The 18,938-nt window shown below is 45.6% G+C and overlaps 1 protein-coding gene across 1 annotated transcript in view; it reads left to right on the top strand.

The window, feature by feature from the left end:
- LOC132000847 (cytosolic carboxypeptidase 6) overlaps window positions 1-18,938 on the top strand; it is a 747,331-nt gene that overhangs the window by 646,180 nt on the left and 82,213 nt on the right. The window contains exon 6 of the mRNA XM_059374673.1: window positions 12,088-12,199. Coding sequence (XP_059230656.1) covers window positions 12,088-12,199 — 112 coding nt within the window. The remainder of the gene's footprint in view (window positions 1-12,087; window positions 12,200-18,938) is intronic.

Below are 18,938 nucleotides of genomic sequence, written 5' to 3'. Positions count from 1 at the left end.
TAGGGAAGCAGATGGAAATCAGAGGCAGCCTCTGCCAATAAGAAGCCCAGTGTTTGTATTACAGGGGTGTGCGAGTGATACCGCAGAGGCCTGGCTCATAGCACGCTAATGTCTAAGTGCCGACTAACTCTGCATTAGAGAGAGCATCTCCTTTAGCACTCCCAGCAGCCCAGGGGGTCCTAGAGTCCATCTTTCTCATACGAAACGCTTGTCTGTCCTAAAACTGAATAAACTAAAGAACACAGGAGAGAAATAATTAATCCCTGTATGAGGAACTACTGAAATCCCTAAGAAAATCTTGAATAACTTATGAGAAAAGTAAAGGACAGCTCAAGTTAATTCACAAGGAGATTTTTAAACACTGGTCAAAAACTAGAGGAGAAAAAAATTCCACACGGTTGTACTGAGTGTAGTTGGTAGTCAATAACCTATCAGTTTCAGGTGGACATCACAGGGATTGGGCAGTTCTGCACAGTACTCAGCACGCCGTGTAAGCACAGTCACTATCTGTATACGCCACTACAAATTATTAACTGTAGTCCTGACGCTATACTTTCCATCTCCAGGACTTATTTATTTTAGAACTGCAGTTTTGCTGCCCTCCCCAATCCCCTTCACCTGTTTTGCCCATCCCCTACCCCCGCAAGCACGTTTGGGCTCTATATTGATGAGTCCATTTCTATGGCTCTGTTTTAAATACAGAAGGAAGTGAAAGCAAAGAGGCAGCAAGAAACTTGCCAGGGTCCCCTGGCAGAAAGGGTCAGAGCAGGTTTATGAATCCAGGCAGGCCAACTGCAGCCTCCTACAGATTTCACCTCCTGCTACATGGTGTCCAGAAAGCAGGCTGTGCCTCCCTCTGACTGACAGTGATGTGTGTTGGGGGGGGGGGGTGTTCTCAAAGGATGAAAGATACATAGGAATTCACCAGACACAGACAGTAAAAAAGATCAGCACAGCAAGATGTCATTAAGCACAGCAGAGGCTGATACTAGGCAAGGTATTTCCAACACACACACACACACACACACACACACGCACATGTACAGGCATCATAACTGGCTGACCTTGCCCACCCGAACATCCAAAGGAGGAAATATTTTAAACTTTCCAAAATGGGATAGAACATATAATTAGCTACATAAAATGTAAAATACATGTCAGCATTCTATTTGTTCTTTGACGGCATCAAAACCATGCACTTTCATCATGCTAGAAATGGAAACCAAAGGCCCATTGCAAGGACCACCTCACCAAGAGGTCTGCCAGCCCCTTCTCACCGTGCTGCTTCCACCCCCCCCCCCCCCCCCCCCCCCCCACCACACACACACCATCAAGGCCTCTGTCCCAGCACTGTCAGCATTGGAGTAGGAGAGGAGCTGAGACTGCCAGTTCAGCACTCTACCCAGGGCCAGGATCCCTTCGGTATCCCGACTGATAGCCGGGCCCCCCCTCTTCTTGTCTACCTCCATGCCTGGGTGGCTCCCTCCCTTCTAAAGTATCACCAAACTACTAGCTCAAACTGCTAGAGAGGTTTGGGACTCAGGCTAAACTTGCCAGCCCAGCCCTTCTACTTCCCTCCCAAAGGATTATTCTGTTTTAGTCTATCTTCTACATGGTGGCCCTTCAGCTGTCTGAAAACTGTGTGTCCCCACATTTCCCTAGTCTCTACTCAAACCACTGCCAGTGCCTGTTCCCCCAGAACCTTGTACCTGCTCACATGCAACCTGAAATCCAGTTCCCTCCCTGTCCTTCCTGCTGTCTTCTGAACATACTCCAGATGTATGTCATCATCTGTCTTGGAGGCCTAGTGTCCAGGACTGATCAATTATGATGATGACAATGATGGCAACAATGGTGGGGATGCATAGCCAACAACCTCCAGGGCCCGCCGCCGTTCAAGGCATTCTGTATGTACTGTTCCATTTAATCCTCAGTACAACTCTATCATTATTCTCATTTTACAGATGAGGAAACTGAAGCATAGATAGATTAACGAAGTCCCTCAAGTTCATAGAGCTAACTAGTGGAACAAGGGTAGGAAAGGACCATCCCAAGCCCCATTCTGGGGGACACACTTCTGATACAGCCTGCATGCACATCGCTCCCCAACATTCTGGGGGCATCCCTCTCCCAATGCAGCCTGTATGCACATTGCTTCCTGACATGGAGCTCTCTTCAACATATATCTCCCCACTTGCCTTTCTGCTACTTCCCAACTCCCCTGGCTTTTCCTAGAGCCTTGCTAGAAGCCTGTGGCATATAGATAGAGAGGGTGGGAATCACTGTCTTTGAACAAAGAAGAAACGGAGCCACAGAGAAGCTAAGAAACTTGCTCAAGGTCACACAGTGAGTGAGCCACACAGTTAGTCGAGACAAAGTACGAGCGACAACAGGGACCAGACAGAGCCTCACCTCCCAGAAACACTCTCCTGCCTTATGTAACCCGAGCAATGTTTCTAAGGAGGCTGAAAGGACATTGGGGCTGGCAGTGTAATCAGGTGTCTAACCCACAAATGCACACCGCCAAAACCAATTATTCAAATGAGCTTCGCAGCCAGGTTCCACAGAAAAGGCCAGATGGCTAGATGTCTGTGGAGGCAGCCCCCCATCTCTGTCCCTGCGACCAGCTGAATAGCATTTCAAAGAGAGAGTTGATAGCAAGTTGATTTTAATAATTGATTCTACAGTGAACATAGGCCTCTGAGGAGACAGTAACCCCGAATGAGTGGCTGGGGAGTCTGGAGAACAAAACAATAGAATCAAGAACTTTTGTCATTTTTGGTCTTAGTTCCTAAACCACTGCTTGAAGAGTGTTAGTTCTCTGTGTAAAATCCTCCCATGGCTCCCTGTTGGCCACTGGCAAGAACCTGAACTGTGGAGCCTGGTGTCCAGGAGCTTCCTCCTCAGGTTCATCTCCCACAGCCCATCTTGCTCCTGCCCGAACACCCTCCCTCCGCTCCTCTCACCTACCTGGGCCCTTTGCAGGGCCCTAAACTGGCCCACCCTTGCTTACGCTTGTGCCTTTGCTGGCACTGCACTTCTGCTTCAGAAGCCTTTCAACTCAATCATTTCCTGTCCCTCTTCTTTATTTCTTTTCCTCACCACCCCCTTCTTTCCCTCAGGCCCTCACATAGCACCTACTTTGTACCGTGCCCTGGGGAACTGAGGTGGGTTTTGCCCTGTGCTTGGCCCCAGGAAGGTGTTGTGTGAGGTAAGCCTTGAGGGATGGGGCAGAGTTAGCCTGGGGAAGAAATCGGCAGCATGTTCTAAAACAGAGGAATAGTGTTAAATAACAACAGTGTTGATAATAATACAAACATTAATTGAATTTATGCATACCAGGCCCTGTTTTAAGTGTTTTTATGTATTATTTCCACTGAAGATGGAACTCATCATACACCCGCTCCCACTCCCCCCAGTTTAGGAGATAGAGGGATCAGAAAGACAGGGGTCAAAATACTAGTTTTATTCTTGATTAAAAGCAGGATTTGGGAGGCATGGCTTATCTCTGTGGCTAAAACTGGCCACCTTCTATGGCACCCCAAAGTTCAACTTTGCCACCAACCCCAGGCCAAGCAGGAAGTGAGCTGCTTCTCAGAAGGCACACCAGTGACAGAGAGAGGGCCAGCATGGAACCCTGCAGGGTTACAGGTCTCAGTGAGTCATGCATGGAGGGACTAGGCCAACAGAGGCCAACAGGCTCTTCCTCTTTTCTCAAGTTAATGGATCAGATAAGTTTCAAGTTTCACCAGCTCCTTCTGAGAAGAGGAAACAAAGGAATAGAGAGGGAGAGCCATTCTCTCACTGCTGGAGACTAGGAGTCCCTGTTGGAGTTGACATGGGAGGTTCCTCCTAACAATCCCATGAACCTATGGCATAGTTTCTTATATTATCCTCATATTACATAAAGGAACCCGATGCACATAGAGTGGCTAAATACCTTGCCCAAGTTCCTAGAGATCCAGGAGTCAAAACCAGAGAGCTGCCCTAGAGCCCCAGTGCCTAGCCTCAGCCTTGCTGCCTGAGTCCTGAGTGCACAGGAAGCCTTGGGGAATGGCAAGTGGTCTAATGTGGCCATTGTGCATGGTCACAGCTACAGACCGCAGTGTAGGTTCACGCACTGCACAAGGCACCAGCTAAGAGGGCAGGTGGCAGCTGGCATGCAGCCCAGGCCTGATTGGCCTTGGGCCTTGGAGAAATTACATCAGCCCACAGGAGGGGGCACCTTCTTCCAATTAGTTCATAGGATGTAACATGTGTGAGCCTTGTGTGGTATACAGGTTAGGGACATGGCTAAAGAAGCTGGAGATATAAGTGGAGACCAGTTTGTGGAAGACGCTGACAGTCTTACCAAGACCAAACTCTAAGACCAGTTAACACATGTGTAGCCCTGATCTCAAACAAGGCAGTGTCTCCAACATTTTTCATGGCTGATCTCATTTAATCCTCAAAACAACCCTCTGAGGTGAGCAAGATCCACATTGCCTCGATGGGGGCTGAGGCCACACAGCCAAGATGTGGCCAAAGCCAGGATCTTATCCAGGCAGTGTGGCTCCAGGGTCCACACTGCCATCTAAGCTACTTTTGGGGCTTAGATAGGGTGGGCAGGGGTCTCTTCTGCTCCCAGAGCTTGTGAGGACCTGAAGAACTTTTCTTCTTTTTTTTGTTTCCTTTACCCTTTCTCATTTGAGAAGTTGAAATAGATGATTCCTAGACCCAAGGGCCAGGGCATTCCTTTAGAAAATGTTCCCCCTTGGACTTTGTTAAATGGTTCTTTTTACTCCTTGTCAAGTGTTGTTATTGAGGGAAAATAATCTCTTGGTCCTGGAATGAACTTCCAATGCTATTCTTACATAGCTATGTGACCTTGGCCTCCATTTCCCTGTCATTGAGATATGGGAATTGGATTTTATGAAATCTTGGGTCCTTTCAGTTGGTGATTCTCAGAATTGTCCTAAGTCACCAGGGGGACATCCCACCCTTTCCACCAAGCCAGGTGTTGCTACCAAGCAGGAGACAGGGTAGAAGGAGACTAAAACCCTAGAGCACATGCTCTCCATGGAAAGGGAAAAGGCACTCCAACAAAGCTTCTCCTTGTCCTCTAGTAATAAGGACCCAGGAATTTCAAAGTTAAAGATGATCCCTTTTCCACATATGGTCTGAGTACTCCCTTCCCCCAGCCCCAACACCTTGCCAGAAATGCCACCATTCCAGGCTCCAAGATCTTGCTGACCCTTGGAGGTAGGAATTCCCACCTCATCCTAGCTCTGCTATGGACTTTGGGAATGTCCAGGGCCTCCTCCCATGTACAGCAGTTGGTATACTGCCCAAAGGCTCCTGGTTAAGGTGCCAGGTTGCCTGTAACTGCTCATAACCCCATGTCGAGCCAGAGCAATACTTCACCCACTCAGAAGGGGCACCTGTTTGTCAGCTTGGAGGGGGGGGCACCTTTTGTCAATTTTCACAAAGGTACTCTACATGTTAGCCTCCAATTGAGATCCAGTTTCCCCGCTTTTTTTTTTTTTTTTAAAGATTTTATTCATTTATCTGAGAAAGAGAGAGAGAGAAATGAGAAGGGGAAGGGACAGAGGGACAAGCAGACTCCCCGCATAGAGGGGAGCCTGATTCAGGGCTTGATTCCAGGACCCTGAGACTATGACCTGAGCCAAAGTCAGATGCTTAATGGACCAAGCCACCCAGGTGCCCCTCAATTTCCCCATTTAAAAATTAAGGGTGTTACATACACCCCTCACCTCACATGAGTCCCCTCAATTGGACACTGACCTGACTCCCAGGACTGCTAAGAGAGAACAAAGTAATGGCTAAGAACATGGGCTTTAGACTCACAAACTGGATTCAAGTCTTGCCTCTCTCACTTGTCCTTGCTGGGCTACAGACAAATCACTTAAGCTTTCTGAGCCTCTATTCAGTCTCGTGGAGAGCTGACTGTGTGTCTAACAGAAGACACAATCGCAAATGAAATAGATTCAGTTTCTGCCCTCCTGGAGCTTTCAGATCTTTGAACAAAATACGTGAATTTGTCCAAGGTCACAAAACTACTCAGTGGTAAATCTGAGACTCAAACCCAAGTCCTTCTGACTTGGAACCCATGGTCTTACCTTTTTTTCTTTTTTAAGTTTTTACTTGTTTATTTCAGAGAGAAAGATAGAGAGAGAGAGAGCACGAGTGGGAGGGGCAGACGGAGAGTGAGAATCTCAAGCAGATTCCACACTGAGCATGGAGCCCGAAGCGGGGCTCAATCTCACAATTCTGAGATCATGACCTGAGTGGAAACCAAGACCTAGACACTCAGCCACCTGAGCCACCCAAATACCCCACTATCTTCTTATCCATTCTCCTCTTTGCCTTGATAGCCCAAGTGGCATCCTTTTTGTGATAGTCTAAGGGAGAATATGAGGGAAATGCTTTAAATATCCTGGGGTGGTGATGCGGAGCAGATGCGTTGTAATTATCCCTTATGTGTGGGACAGAGGACACTGCCTGCTATCCTCCACCACAGTAGATCCCTCCCCACCTGCTAAGCATTTTGCAGGAGCTATTGATGACAGACTGTCTGGCATTCTGACACTGGCCAATCAATAGAGCTAGAAGGTGCCTCAGGCCAAGGACAATTGAATCCCAACCTTTTAGTGGCATTAAATAAAGCAATATTTATTTTGCTTTTGGTGCAAATATACTTAATCCAATCTAGCTCATTGGTAATACTGAAAAACTGCTGTGTTTGAAAGACAATTGCATGCATGCCCCATATATCTCTGCCTGTCAATGCCACCCTTCCAGGAGTACACAGCCCCACAGGGCTCAGATGAGATTGATCTGGAGCCACCAAGCTGTCTTTTTCTCTATCCTATAGAAGAGATGAAAAGGAAATCATAAAGAGGGGAATTAAAATCATTGCTCTCGTTCTAGCTGCCATTATTGCAAAAAGGGTGGGCACGATGCCCTTCACAAGATGGAGCTATTTACTTGCCATTTGAGCAATGTTCTCTAGAGCCACTGTATCTCTGCCATTAGGCAGAGGAGGAAGAGACCAGTAAAGAAAGAGCACACAGGAGTAGCTTGGGGTCTCTTTCACAGATGACACAGCATTGCCATGGCTTGGAGGGGGGAGACCTCAAAAAAAATCACTGGAGATCATCCTAGCATTGATAAGGTCTTGGTTCAAATCTGATCTGTATCCTAGTAGTTGCCAAGTGATGCTCTAAAGTCAAATCTCTTTTGGATTTTATTTTGTCACTTATAAAATAAGGATATTTTTTAAAAAGACTTTATTTATTTGAGAGAGAGAGAGACATAGAGATCATGAGCAGGGGGGAGGGGCAGAGGGAGAAGCAGACTTCCCTCTGAGCAGGAACTTGTGGGATTTGGGACTTTATCCCAGGAAGCTGGGATCATGACCTGAGTGGAAGACAGACACTTAACTGACTGAGCCACCCAGGTACCCTAAAATGAAGATTAATAATACCTACCTTATTTGGTTATTGTGAAAGTGTCTAGCACATAACAGGTACTTAAATCTTTAAAAAAAAAATGTCTTCAATAATTACCTAAACTTTGCACATCTTCAGGGTATTTGTTCATACACTTGTTCATTCACTCATTCATTCAGTAGATATAATGAATCTTCTCTACACCTGGGTCTGTAGTAGGTAAGTTGGAGTGGGCCTGGGCAGGATGACACAAACATAATCCCTGCCCCCATTGGTCTCACAGTTTGGAAGAAGAAACAAAAGATAGTCAAAAGTATCTTCAATTCAAGAGAATGAAAATACATATTATGTAGTTATATATAAATTTGACTTCCATAAAATTGGATTTTTCTAGAATGATCCTAATGTCAAACATTGTGTCTCATTGTTACCGTAAAGGGTTCCATCCATGTCAGAACATGGGTCCTGACTTCGAGCTCATGCAGAAATTTCATCTCAGAAATAAATAAAGAATAGAAGAAGTCCAAGGAGACAGAGACTCAGAGCAGAGACCCAGGATTTCACACTCAGTGACTCTAAACTGGCAATCATAGTATGAGAGCATGGCCTTTTCCTTGTCCATTCCTCTGCTTTTAGGCAGATGATTTGGGTCAACCACTAAAGAGAAAGTACATCATCCCTGTCCTCCTGGTGCTTCCAGCCTAGTTAGGGACACAAGCATAATACCACCAGTAGCCTGTTGGAAATATGTGTAACTTCCAACCATTCTCACTTTGCTGAACTTTGTATATGCCACACCCTCTGTCTGGAATGCTCTCTGAGGACTTGATTTTTGGCCAATGTGCATCCCTTCTTCAAGGTTCAGGGCAACTTGAAAACTCCAAGAGGGAAAAATTGGGTCCCATACAAATATCAAATGTTGAAAAAGGCATGCAATTAACATTAAGATATTGGTACCCCTTGACTATTTGGTGTTTCTTTTTAAAACTATCAATCCTTTCCCTAGAATATTTTGTTTTCTTGGTATTTTATCAGAAATGTGTGCTTCCTCCAAGTCCTTAACTTTGGGGATAAAGCCCAATTTGTGATGCTTTATCATATAATGATATTATAACAGCCGTATTCATAATAGCCAAGATATGGAAGCAGCCCAATGTCCACTGATAGATGGATGTATAAAGAAGATGTGGTGTATATTTATACAATAGAATATTATTCAGCCATAAAAAAGAATGAATTCTTGCCATTTACAACAACATGAATGGAGTTAGAGAGTATAATGCCAAGAGAAGTCAGTCGAGAAAACAAATACTGTATGACCTCACTTATATGTAGAATTAAGAAACAAAACAAGCAAAGGGGAAAAAAGGAGAGAGACTAACCTAGGAATAGACTCTTATCTATAGAGAACAAGAGGGCAGGTGGGTTGGGGGGGATGGGTAAAATGGGTGATGGGAACGAAGGAGTGCACGTGTTGTGATGAGCACGGGTTGATGTACAGAATTGTTGAATCTCTATGATGTACACCTGAAACTAATATGTTAACTAACTGGAATTAAAATAAAAACTTAAAACATAAAAATGAATAAATAAATGAATAAAAAGAATAAGAGAAGAAGAAGAAGAAGAAGAGCACGGAGCCCCAGGAGGGGAAGTGACTGTTGCAAGATGATATAGACATTAGAGGTCTGTTCCCTGGCCCCTAGCTGGGCAGGGCTCCTGCATCTTTACTAAGGTTTTTCTTTAGTAAATACCCACCTACTGATAAACTGTTACAATTAGAAATGTTCTTTAAAAAATCAGCTCAAAAAGTACCCAGCACAGGTACTGCTCACTAAAGATTTTCACCAATGCTTTAGCTTCTGAAGAGCTCCAGGATTCTTTGAAGCTTAAGTGACCTTTGAGTCACCAGCTACACTATTTTCATCAACAGGCTGGATCAAGGTGTTGATCTTTCAGGATCTTTTGCCTATAATACCTTCTCTTAGGTTTTGAATCTCACTTTTTTGAATGAAAGAGGCTACCTGGAAGCAGCATGGCCAAATGGGAATACCAAGGGTTCTGGGAAAATTGACCTGGATTCTAGTCTGGGCCCTGTGGAGTACCAAGTAGGTGACCTTGAAGGAATGGCTTACCTTCTCTGGCTTTCAGTGCCAGAAAAATGGAATCCACCTATCTGCCTGGATGGTTGTAAGAACTCGATCATATGAGGTTGGAAAGTTCTTGGGAAAGAATGGAATGTTCATTCAACAACTAACTCCTCAAGGTCTACCATTGTCCAGACTCTTGTCAAGCATAAGAATACAAACCTGAATAAGACATCATCCTCACCCTCGAGGAATTCATGGTCCAGTGGGAAAGACAGACTCAGTAATTACTATGTCTTGTGCTGTAGCCACTCTGATGGGCTGGGTGGGAGATGGTGGAGAGCAATGGATGCCGTGGGAGCAGAGGAAAAGTACCTATCCCACATTTGCAAAGAGTAAGTCAGCAGGTCTTCCTGGAGGAGGTGATATTTAGATTTAGATGATTTCAACAATACGACAGTCTCCACCACTGCCAGTCATCACTGGCTGCCATTTATTTAATATTCATTCTGTTCTGAGGATTCTGCTGGGCCATTAGTAGTTCATGTTCACAATCTAGAAAGTCAAGGTTGTTTTCCTCATTATACCTATGATAAACCAGAAGACCAAAGGGGTTTTTTAAAAAGAAAATTTAAAAGGTCACCAATCAAAACTTAAACCTAACTGTGACTTCCAGAGCTCCTGCTCTTCACAACATAGCCTTATGGTTCTGTGTGACTCTGTGAGGCAAGGATGAGACTAGTGCGGGAAGTCACTGGGAAGACAAACTTCAGCTACAGAGAAGGAGGACTTTCCTAGTGGAGCTGTCCAAGAATGAGATAAGCTGCCTGGGAAGGTGATGAGCATCAGGTCATAGAAGTATCATGGAGCAAGGCATTGCTTAGGGCATTCTTAATATTTACATATTGAAGGCAGAGGAGAAGTAGGTAAGCTAACCAATATCTTAAGGTTGCAGTCATTTGTGATTAAGTCCTGTTGTTAAAAATAACATTCCATTCCAAATTTTTAGATGCTGAGTGAAAGCTGGAAGAGCTCTGTGGGCATAGCACCCAGACCAATGGTTCCATCTGTTTGGTGCCCAGCCTCTGGGGTTTACTATAAATTAGGCTACAGAGCTATATAGTTAGGCATACTTTCTGTTAAAGAAACAAGGACTAACTCCAGCCACTTAAGCAAGAAGGGAATTTATAGGAAGGGCCACATTTGGAAAATAAACAATTAACAGAATAGCCCTGGAGGGCAGAAGATTGGCTGTTGGCAGCAATAATCTACCTCTGTTCCATGGTACCACGGCTGTACACCTGATTTCAGCTTTGTATCACCTAGTCCAAGTTTAAGTCATGGAAGGAAGTGACTGTTGCCACTGAGTCTGGTTTCCTGTTGCTGTGGCTGGCATATCACAAAGAAGGAGCATCTGGCCCATCTGTCTTTTGTGGTGGGAGGAAAGGCACCACCATAGTCTCCTCATCTGTCATGATGGAGGAGCAAACTCTCCCCGACCCTGTCCCCTCTAATCACAGGGTTAGATGTTAGGCATTCGCCAAAGAAAATGGGTAAATGCCTATTACACTAGGAGGGATCAGACAATGGTTATGAACTCAGATCTGCCTGACTCCCAGACTGGAGGAAAAGATAGACAGTTATCCCTGACCACTACTGTCTACTGCCCACCCCAGCCCACGGGCTGCAAACTTATTATTCTGTCACTCTGACAGGATGTAGCATAAAATGATAATAAAAAGTTCAATCAAACAACAACATCATATTTTAAAGTTGCTATTATGTACCAGAAACCATGTTAAATGAAGTTACATGTGTTTATCTCATTTAATCCTTACAACATTGTCCTGAATTATAAATGGATACAAGCCTGTGAGCATATCTTCTTTCTTCTGTTAGATTATGTTTCTTGAATGAATGCAGTCTGTTTGTGTACAAATCCTGACATCACCTCTTTAATCAAGCCATTTTTTATAACTTCCTTGTGCTTCAGTTTCCGCATCTGCAAAATAGGGACACTAATAACACCACCCTCATATCATTAACTCAGGACCTTGGCCAGAGCTCAAGGTGATGTCAGTGGAGCTGATAAAAGGGTGTTGGGTTCTGAATATATTTTGAAGGTAGAGACAATGGGTTAGCTGTGGGTGTGAGACAGAGAAGAATATTAGGGACACCAGTGACTTCAGCCTGAGCACTTCTCTCTACTGCCCTGTAGAAGAGATGTCCATGGGTCTGTGATCTCAGGGCATGAACACTGAAGTCAGACTCCTCCACAGAAATATCTCAACCTCTCTGTGACTCAGCTTCATCTTATATAAAGTGGGAATTGTAAGAGTAGTGACTTTATAGGGTTGTTGAAAGCATTGATTGAATTAATATATGTAAAATGTTTAGAACTGTCTCTGGCAAAAAATAATAATAATAATAAAAATAAATGCTAGGAAGGTGAGACAGGGACTAATCCTACTCCAAGCTGTATTTGTATTTATAAATGACAAGTTTGGCTTGTCCTGTTCATACTGACTCTGACTCTGGTTACTACCTAGGTGCTCTCTAATGGGGTTTGACCTGAACCGTCACTGGCTGGATCCTTCTCCGTGGGCCCACCCCACACTGCATGGAGTGAAACAACTCATCATCCAGATGTACAATGACCCAGTGAGTAACCAATCTCCTTCAGCACCTGCTGGTTTTAAGGCTTAATCTGGGAAAGAGCAGTGTTGTACTGGGAAATTCCAGTAGGAGCTCCAAATTAGGAGAACAGGGTCAAAACCAGGGTGAGTATGAGGGCTGCTGGTCTTGTCTTTAAGTTGGATAGACCCAAGTACCTTCCAGTACCCCTCACAAATATCAGGTTCAGTTGGGTTCAGGAGGTCTTCTGGGATAAAGAAAATATAGTGAAGCAGATTCACAGCGTTCTTTGGCTGTAAGCAAAAGATATCTAATTTCAATTAGTTTACACAAAATAGAGAATTTATTACAAGAGTACGAGTATATCTCACATAACTAAAGACTGTAGACTGGCCTCCTCCACCTGTAGGAGACATAGAGCCAAGTGTCACATCTGATGGCTTCCACCACTGGAGAGTGATCAACTCTCATTTTCTAGTTCTAGTTCCAAAAAGACTGTGACTGGCCCAGCCTGGGGAACCTGCCACCTCTGGGCAAGTCAACTCTGGCCCCAGAGGCAAGGATATGTAAGAATAGGACAACCACACAGGAACCACATGGTTGGACTTGGGGGCTGTGGTGGTCATGGTGAACTTGTTCCTAGAGAAAAGGGCCTGCTAGTCCAGAAAAAGGGGAATAGTGGGTGTCTATACTGAGTTTGTTCATAGGGGCAAAACTTTGTAAGAAACAGGAAAAGACACAGGGGTTTCATAGGTTAGAGAAAGGAAACAGACCACAAACATTCTATCCCCAAAGAGCTATCAGAGAGGACAGGACAGACATCTCGTGGGTGGAAGGAAAAAGAAGAGGTAAGGCCTATAGAGAAATAGAAAATTTTAACATTTCGTTCAGCCTAAAATGGAGTGGATGTAGGAGCTATAAGCTTTGCCTTACTGAAAGGGTTCACCTCAAAGCTAAATGACACTATCAAAGTGATGCATAGAGGAGATTCAATTGTTTGGAAGATACTGGAATGACATAACATCTGATTCTCTTCTAACTTTGATGACTGTGATTTCATGGCCCCTTGACTGCCGTAGCCCTGATATTTTTTCTGATCTGGCTGATAGTAAATATTCAATAAACTATTGGTAGAATGGGATTGGATTGAACATGGCAAATTCTCTTATGCCAACTTCAATATGATTTATAGATAAAAAACAGTTATTCACAAAGAGGACAATGAGGCATGATTTTAAAAAAAGAAACAGGATAGGAGAAGTGATAGAGTGGGAGCCTCCGAAAAAAAGGGGTGTTTTAGATGAATCCCTGAGGTGAGAGCTGGGGGGGTAGGGCATGGAGGAGGAACCAAAGGGAAGAGTTAGGTTTGCTAAAAAGAAGAGGTTTTAGCCTGCCATTGCTAACATCACTGAGAAGTCATTGATTCGCTCACAAACAACTGGGCACTCATCCGTGCTACAGAACACAGATCAGCCAAGACTGAGAGAGAAAGGGATTTAGACCCGTTTTGTGCCATGAATAGGGTGCTCATCAGCTGGTTGGATCTTAATAAGCACACTTAGAGCTTGTTGAGTAAGCTGTGTTCTTCCTGGTTCTTCCTTAAAGTCCACTCCTTTAAGACCGAAGCAAGGGCATGGAGCACCAACATGGGAGTCAAGCTGACCAGGGGAGTCATGGATCCCAACTCCCTCCATATCTTTTCTCTTCCCAGGCTTTTACTCCAGTCTTGCCTACCTTCCTTCCACAAATACTTATTAAGTAGTTCCAAATACTAGGCATTGAGATTTTTTCTAGAAGTGAACAAAACCCTAACCCTTTCAATTTGTGGGGGAGTAGACATTAAATAAGTAAATACTGATAAATATAGATTTTAAAATTGTATATGGAATTATGGTGGCTGGGGTGGGGAAGCACACAAACTGTGACCTATGGGTAGGATGGTTGTAAGTTTTGGCTTGCCGGGGGCAGTTCCCGTTGATATCTGTTGTCCCAGAGTATTTATTAATAGTACCCCCTTTCACTCTTAGAAGTGTTCCAGTTTACATGATAAATTGTACTGTCACTCTACTTAAAAGCTATTAGAAAGCACCTAGCACAGTACCCGGCGTGTAGCACATCCTCAACAAACATTATCTGGATTGGATTCAAAGTCACATTTGACTGTAAGTGTCATTGTGTCCTGTTGTAGATACTGTCAGTACCCAAGGGCATCTGCCCTAATAACCTGAAATGCTTTCTCCTCCTGACCTCCGCTGTTGTGTACGTCACCACAATCACTCGGGCCAGAGCTGTGTGAACTGCCACGACAGCTTCTGGCCTCATTTCTAAATGCTCACAGCCTCACTCCTCCATCCCAGTGGCCTTCTGCTTGACAGAGTCAGCAAGCAGAGAATCAGCAGACACTTGCTGGTGGATGGGGACTATGTCGGGAGCATCGCCATTCCTCTCCAAACTCCTTCAGGTTCTATGCTGGTTTCTGGCAATCATCAGAGCCGCTGTCCACCCCTAAGAAGTTCCCAGCCTGGTGGGGACAGGCATTTACAGGCAGTTATCTCAAGTGCATTCATGGAGGAAGACACAGGGGCTGTGGGAGCCCATAGAAGGGAGGCCACACCTGAGCTGATGCATGAAAGATTCCCAGGGAAGGGAGGGCTTTCCAAGCAGAGGAGACATCTGTGCACCTGCCTTGAGAGGGAGACACCCTCAGGAGCGGGCCAAGTCATTCAGTGTGGCTGGCACTAGGGGCAAACAGCGGGACAAAGGGGGATATGATACAGGGTGCAATTGGGACTTTATTCTCATGGGAATGGGGAGCATGGAAGGATTTTAAGCTGGGAGGTGACAGGATCAGGTTTGCATTCCAGAAAGACTCCTCTGGTGCTTTTAAGGGGATGAACTTGGAGGATGCCAGGCTAGAGACTGGAGGCCAGTAGAGCCTGCTGCTGTAGGGCTGGAGAGGCATTATGGAGGGGTGTGGGCAGCTTAGTGACAGCTAATGGGATAGGAAGGAGGTTTGTATGATATCCATGGTTTGGCCTGGACAGCGGAGTAGATGTCGTCGCCCCTCCTGAGATGGGAACTCAGGAGGAGCAGTGCACCTGTGGACAAGCTTTAGACATGGTGACTTTGAAGTTGAGCAGAAGTGATATGTCCAGCCTGTATTGTGAGTCTCAGGCATGAGCCCTTCTATGTTCTCACCTGGCAACAGGAGGCAGCTGTCCTGCATTAATGATGGTATTTACTTCAAAGGCAGCTTTCCTAGACCTTTGCTCACTCAACTCTTACCCCCTCTCGGGACCTTGGAAACTAAATGGTGCCCTTGACCATGGAGTGTTTTACCCAGAGGACCACACTGGATCTTAGTTATAAAGTGGTTTAGTTATGAAGTGGTTTATGCCCCACTCCTGGGGCACTCCCTGTGGACAGCGTGGCCTTTGTTTACTAGTTGTGATGGATTGTCCCTAGGCAGGCTCTGGCTGATGGATCTGAGAGTCCCCAGTGCCCAGCAGGCACCTGGCTCTGAGCAGGTGCTCAGAGTAAATGCTAAGCAAATGATGAAGTAAACCAGAGCTTTTGTGAGGTGGTTTTAAAAAGATTTCCCTGATGAAAAGAAGCAACCAGACCACACACCTCTCCCCAGTCTCAGCTCTCCCTCAAAGTGTCCCAGACGCTAGTGCCACCATTGCTGTGCCCTCTTTTATTTCAGGCTCTGGTCTGTGGATATCAGCCCTCTCCCGGGTTCCCCTGCAGCCTGCTGAGATTGTCCTCAACTCTCAGGGACAGAGCCTGAGATGGCATCCCCCCACTCTGGTTCCCCTGACACAGGTTTCTGGTCACCTTCACTCATGTGCTCCATTCCTGCCCTCAGTGCCCATCATGTTCCACCCACCATGGAGTTTAGCCTTCTCTGGCCTCTAGGAGCTCCCTCGGATCCCTGGGTCCCTGCCTTCCCACCCTCCAAGCACGTTTTTTTCAGGAGCTGCTCTTAAACATTTCATTACCTCCAGTGGTGAAGACCAGGGAGCAGGTCCCAACTCTCCTCCACATCCAGCTTTCTCCCTCCCCTTCTGATATCAGGTCTGAGTATTCTACCTCTTCCCCAGGTAATTAGCCCCAGACGTGACAGCAGTTTCCAGGTGAGAGCTCACCCCCTAGCCATGGGAGTGTGGCTTTATCCTGGCACACATACCATAGAGTAACGACGGTGACTTCACATCACACCATCAGCCAGAGTCGCTCGCACGCAAGAGCACACACAGGGCCCTCCTCTCTCACCCAGGTGCAGTTGAAATCTTAAAAAGTGAAGCCCATTTACAGATGGGCTTCCTAGGACCACCCATCTGTAAGTCTTCTAGCACCCAACTATCTGCCTGAGAGGTGTACCTAGAGAACTATTTGGCGGAGATTTAAAAAGCAGGTGTTGCTTTAAGAGGCTCAGTTAATTGAATGAAGCACACATTTCTCAAAGTACCCATGCACAAGACCCTTGATTACCTTCGGAATTATAGAGATCAATGGGGCAGGATTTCAGGCTAGGAAGAATTCACAATCCAATGGGAAGGCCAGAACTTTATGAATTATTTTCAACCAGGGCAGCCAGGAAGGTTGCTAGAGTAGAGAACATGTAATGCTTTGGAAGTATGGGGCTAGGAGAAATGAATCCTCTGTGTGTGTGTGTGTGTGTGTGTGTGTGTGAGTGTGAGGGGATCTGAGGAAGTTTCCTCAAGGACATTGGGCGGGGCTTCTAGAAATGGGTAATAGTTCATCTGGAGGCTATGGTTTAGGGATGAGACAGGTTACAGGGAGAGAGGAGAGGGCATTCAGGAGAATGCTGAGCAGTGGGATGAAGAGGAGAGGCCTCAGCTGCTGGGGCTGGTGTGCAGGATTCATGAGAGGCAGCTATAAAATGGTGGCCCAAGAGGCAGATGTTAAGAAGCTCATGGGTGACTTTGAATATGGAGTCAAGGAATTTGGCTTCTTCCTATGGCCCAGTGCTCCCTTCTCATTAAAATCAAAGTCTTGGAGCACCTGGGTGGCTTAGTTGTTTAAGAGTCATGATCCTGGAGTTCTGCTCAGCGGGGAGCCTGCTTCTCCCTCTCCCTCTGCCCCTCTCATCCTCCACTTGGGCTCTCTCTCTTTCTCTCTCTCAAATAAATGTAAATTAATTAATTAATTAATTAATTAATGAAAATAAAGGTTTTAAGCTCTCTTTAAATTGATTTTTATTTGAATTAAGTATCATGAAAAAATATCATGTTAAAAAAAAAATCAAGGCCATGAAACAAAATGCCACTTGTTAGGAATATTCCAGTACACACCCTCTCTCCATCTTGAGAATCAGAGTCGTCAGTGGAGAGCCATCAAAAATGTTTGAGCAAGGGAGACAGAGATCTATGAATAGTATTTCCATCCACTCAGTCCCCCACTTTAGACACTCTAGAGTCATTCTAAAATTTAAATCCACCTGGGTCTCTATCCCCTGATTAAGACTTTTCTGTGACTCCCCATTACTTGTGGAATAAAGGCCAACGTTCCTGGCATGCCCTTCAAGGACATGCTCTTGGCATATCCAGCAAGTAGCAGAGAACATGGCACCACAGAGACTATTATGCTGAATGACATATGCTTTAGCAACTTGGGAAAGCGGCAGTGTGGAGAGTGGATCAAAGGAGATGAGACGAAGGGAAGGAAGAGAGGCCCGTCAGGTGCTTCTTGTGAAGTCCAGCCCAAGGACAATGAGATCCAAGCTGGAGAGCGGTGAGGGCAGTTGCTAAGGAGAATCCCCAGGAACTGAAGGCGGGAGGCAAATGGGTCCACTTCTGCCCTTTTCTGTGCCCCTCGTCTCTCAGAACTCAAGGGTTGCTTTTGTGAAAGACTTCTATGCTCCGGGGGGGGGGGGGTGGATTCCCCCCTTTTTCTGGAGGAGAAAGACCTGTGTTGCTATAACAACTTGGCTGTAGCTCATAGACAGATCTGTTTCCTTAAATCATTTAAGGAAAATTAGCTGCCATAACAACACGGAGCAGTCTTTAAAATAGAGCAACACAGGGCTGAGGTTTTTTTTTTCCCCTTGCTTGCCTCCTGTGGTCCTCAAGAGAAGCTGCTCTCTTTCTGTCAAATAAATACGTTATAACACATCTGCATGGCAAACAGAGCAGTCGGTGACATGGTCATCTAACACAAAGAACCCACACACACTCACACTGCCCGGAAAACACACACACCCACACACACATGCACTGCATGGAGATATGCGGAAAAGGCTTCCATTTACATACATAAAAGAGAACTTATATACAGAAAAGCATAGATGTGGTACATACCAGATAGACAAGTGTCGAGTCATACATAATCACACAAAGAACTTATGCATGAACACACAGCCAGGCATGGGCTCCCCACCCAGTCAAAATGGCAGGAGGAGGCTCAGCAGATCTGCTCTTAGCATGGGCAGAGGTTTCGCTGGGTCACCAGCTCGGAAGGCCCTGAGATGGGAACTCCTCACTAGAAATCAAGCTGCATCTGTGTGTTCACACCTGACGGCCTGGAAACCTTGCTGGTGGGAGGGGTAAAGTCACCTTCGCAAGTATGGGGGGTAGAAGGTTGGGGGCACCCCATCTCTACCCATATATGCACTTCGGGGCAAAGTAGGAGAGCAGGAGACCACAACTATGGCATTGGGGTGGGAAAATACTCCCCCTAGGCAGGATGCTTACCACCCCTGAGGAGGGGGCAGTGCCTCCGCAGTGAAAACTACATGCCTAGG

This window comes from Mustela nigripes, chromosome 14 (assembly GCF_022355385.1).
Source record: "Mustela nigripes isolate SB6536 chromosome 14, MUSNIG.SB6536, whole genome shotgun sequence".
NCBI classification, from domain to species: domain Eukaryota; kingdom Metazoa; phylum Chordata; class Mammalia; order Carnivora; family Mustelidae; genus Mustela; species Mustela nigripes.
Note: the sequence above shows the minus strand (reverse complement) of the source record. Positions and strands in the feature narration are given on the sequence as shown.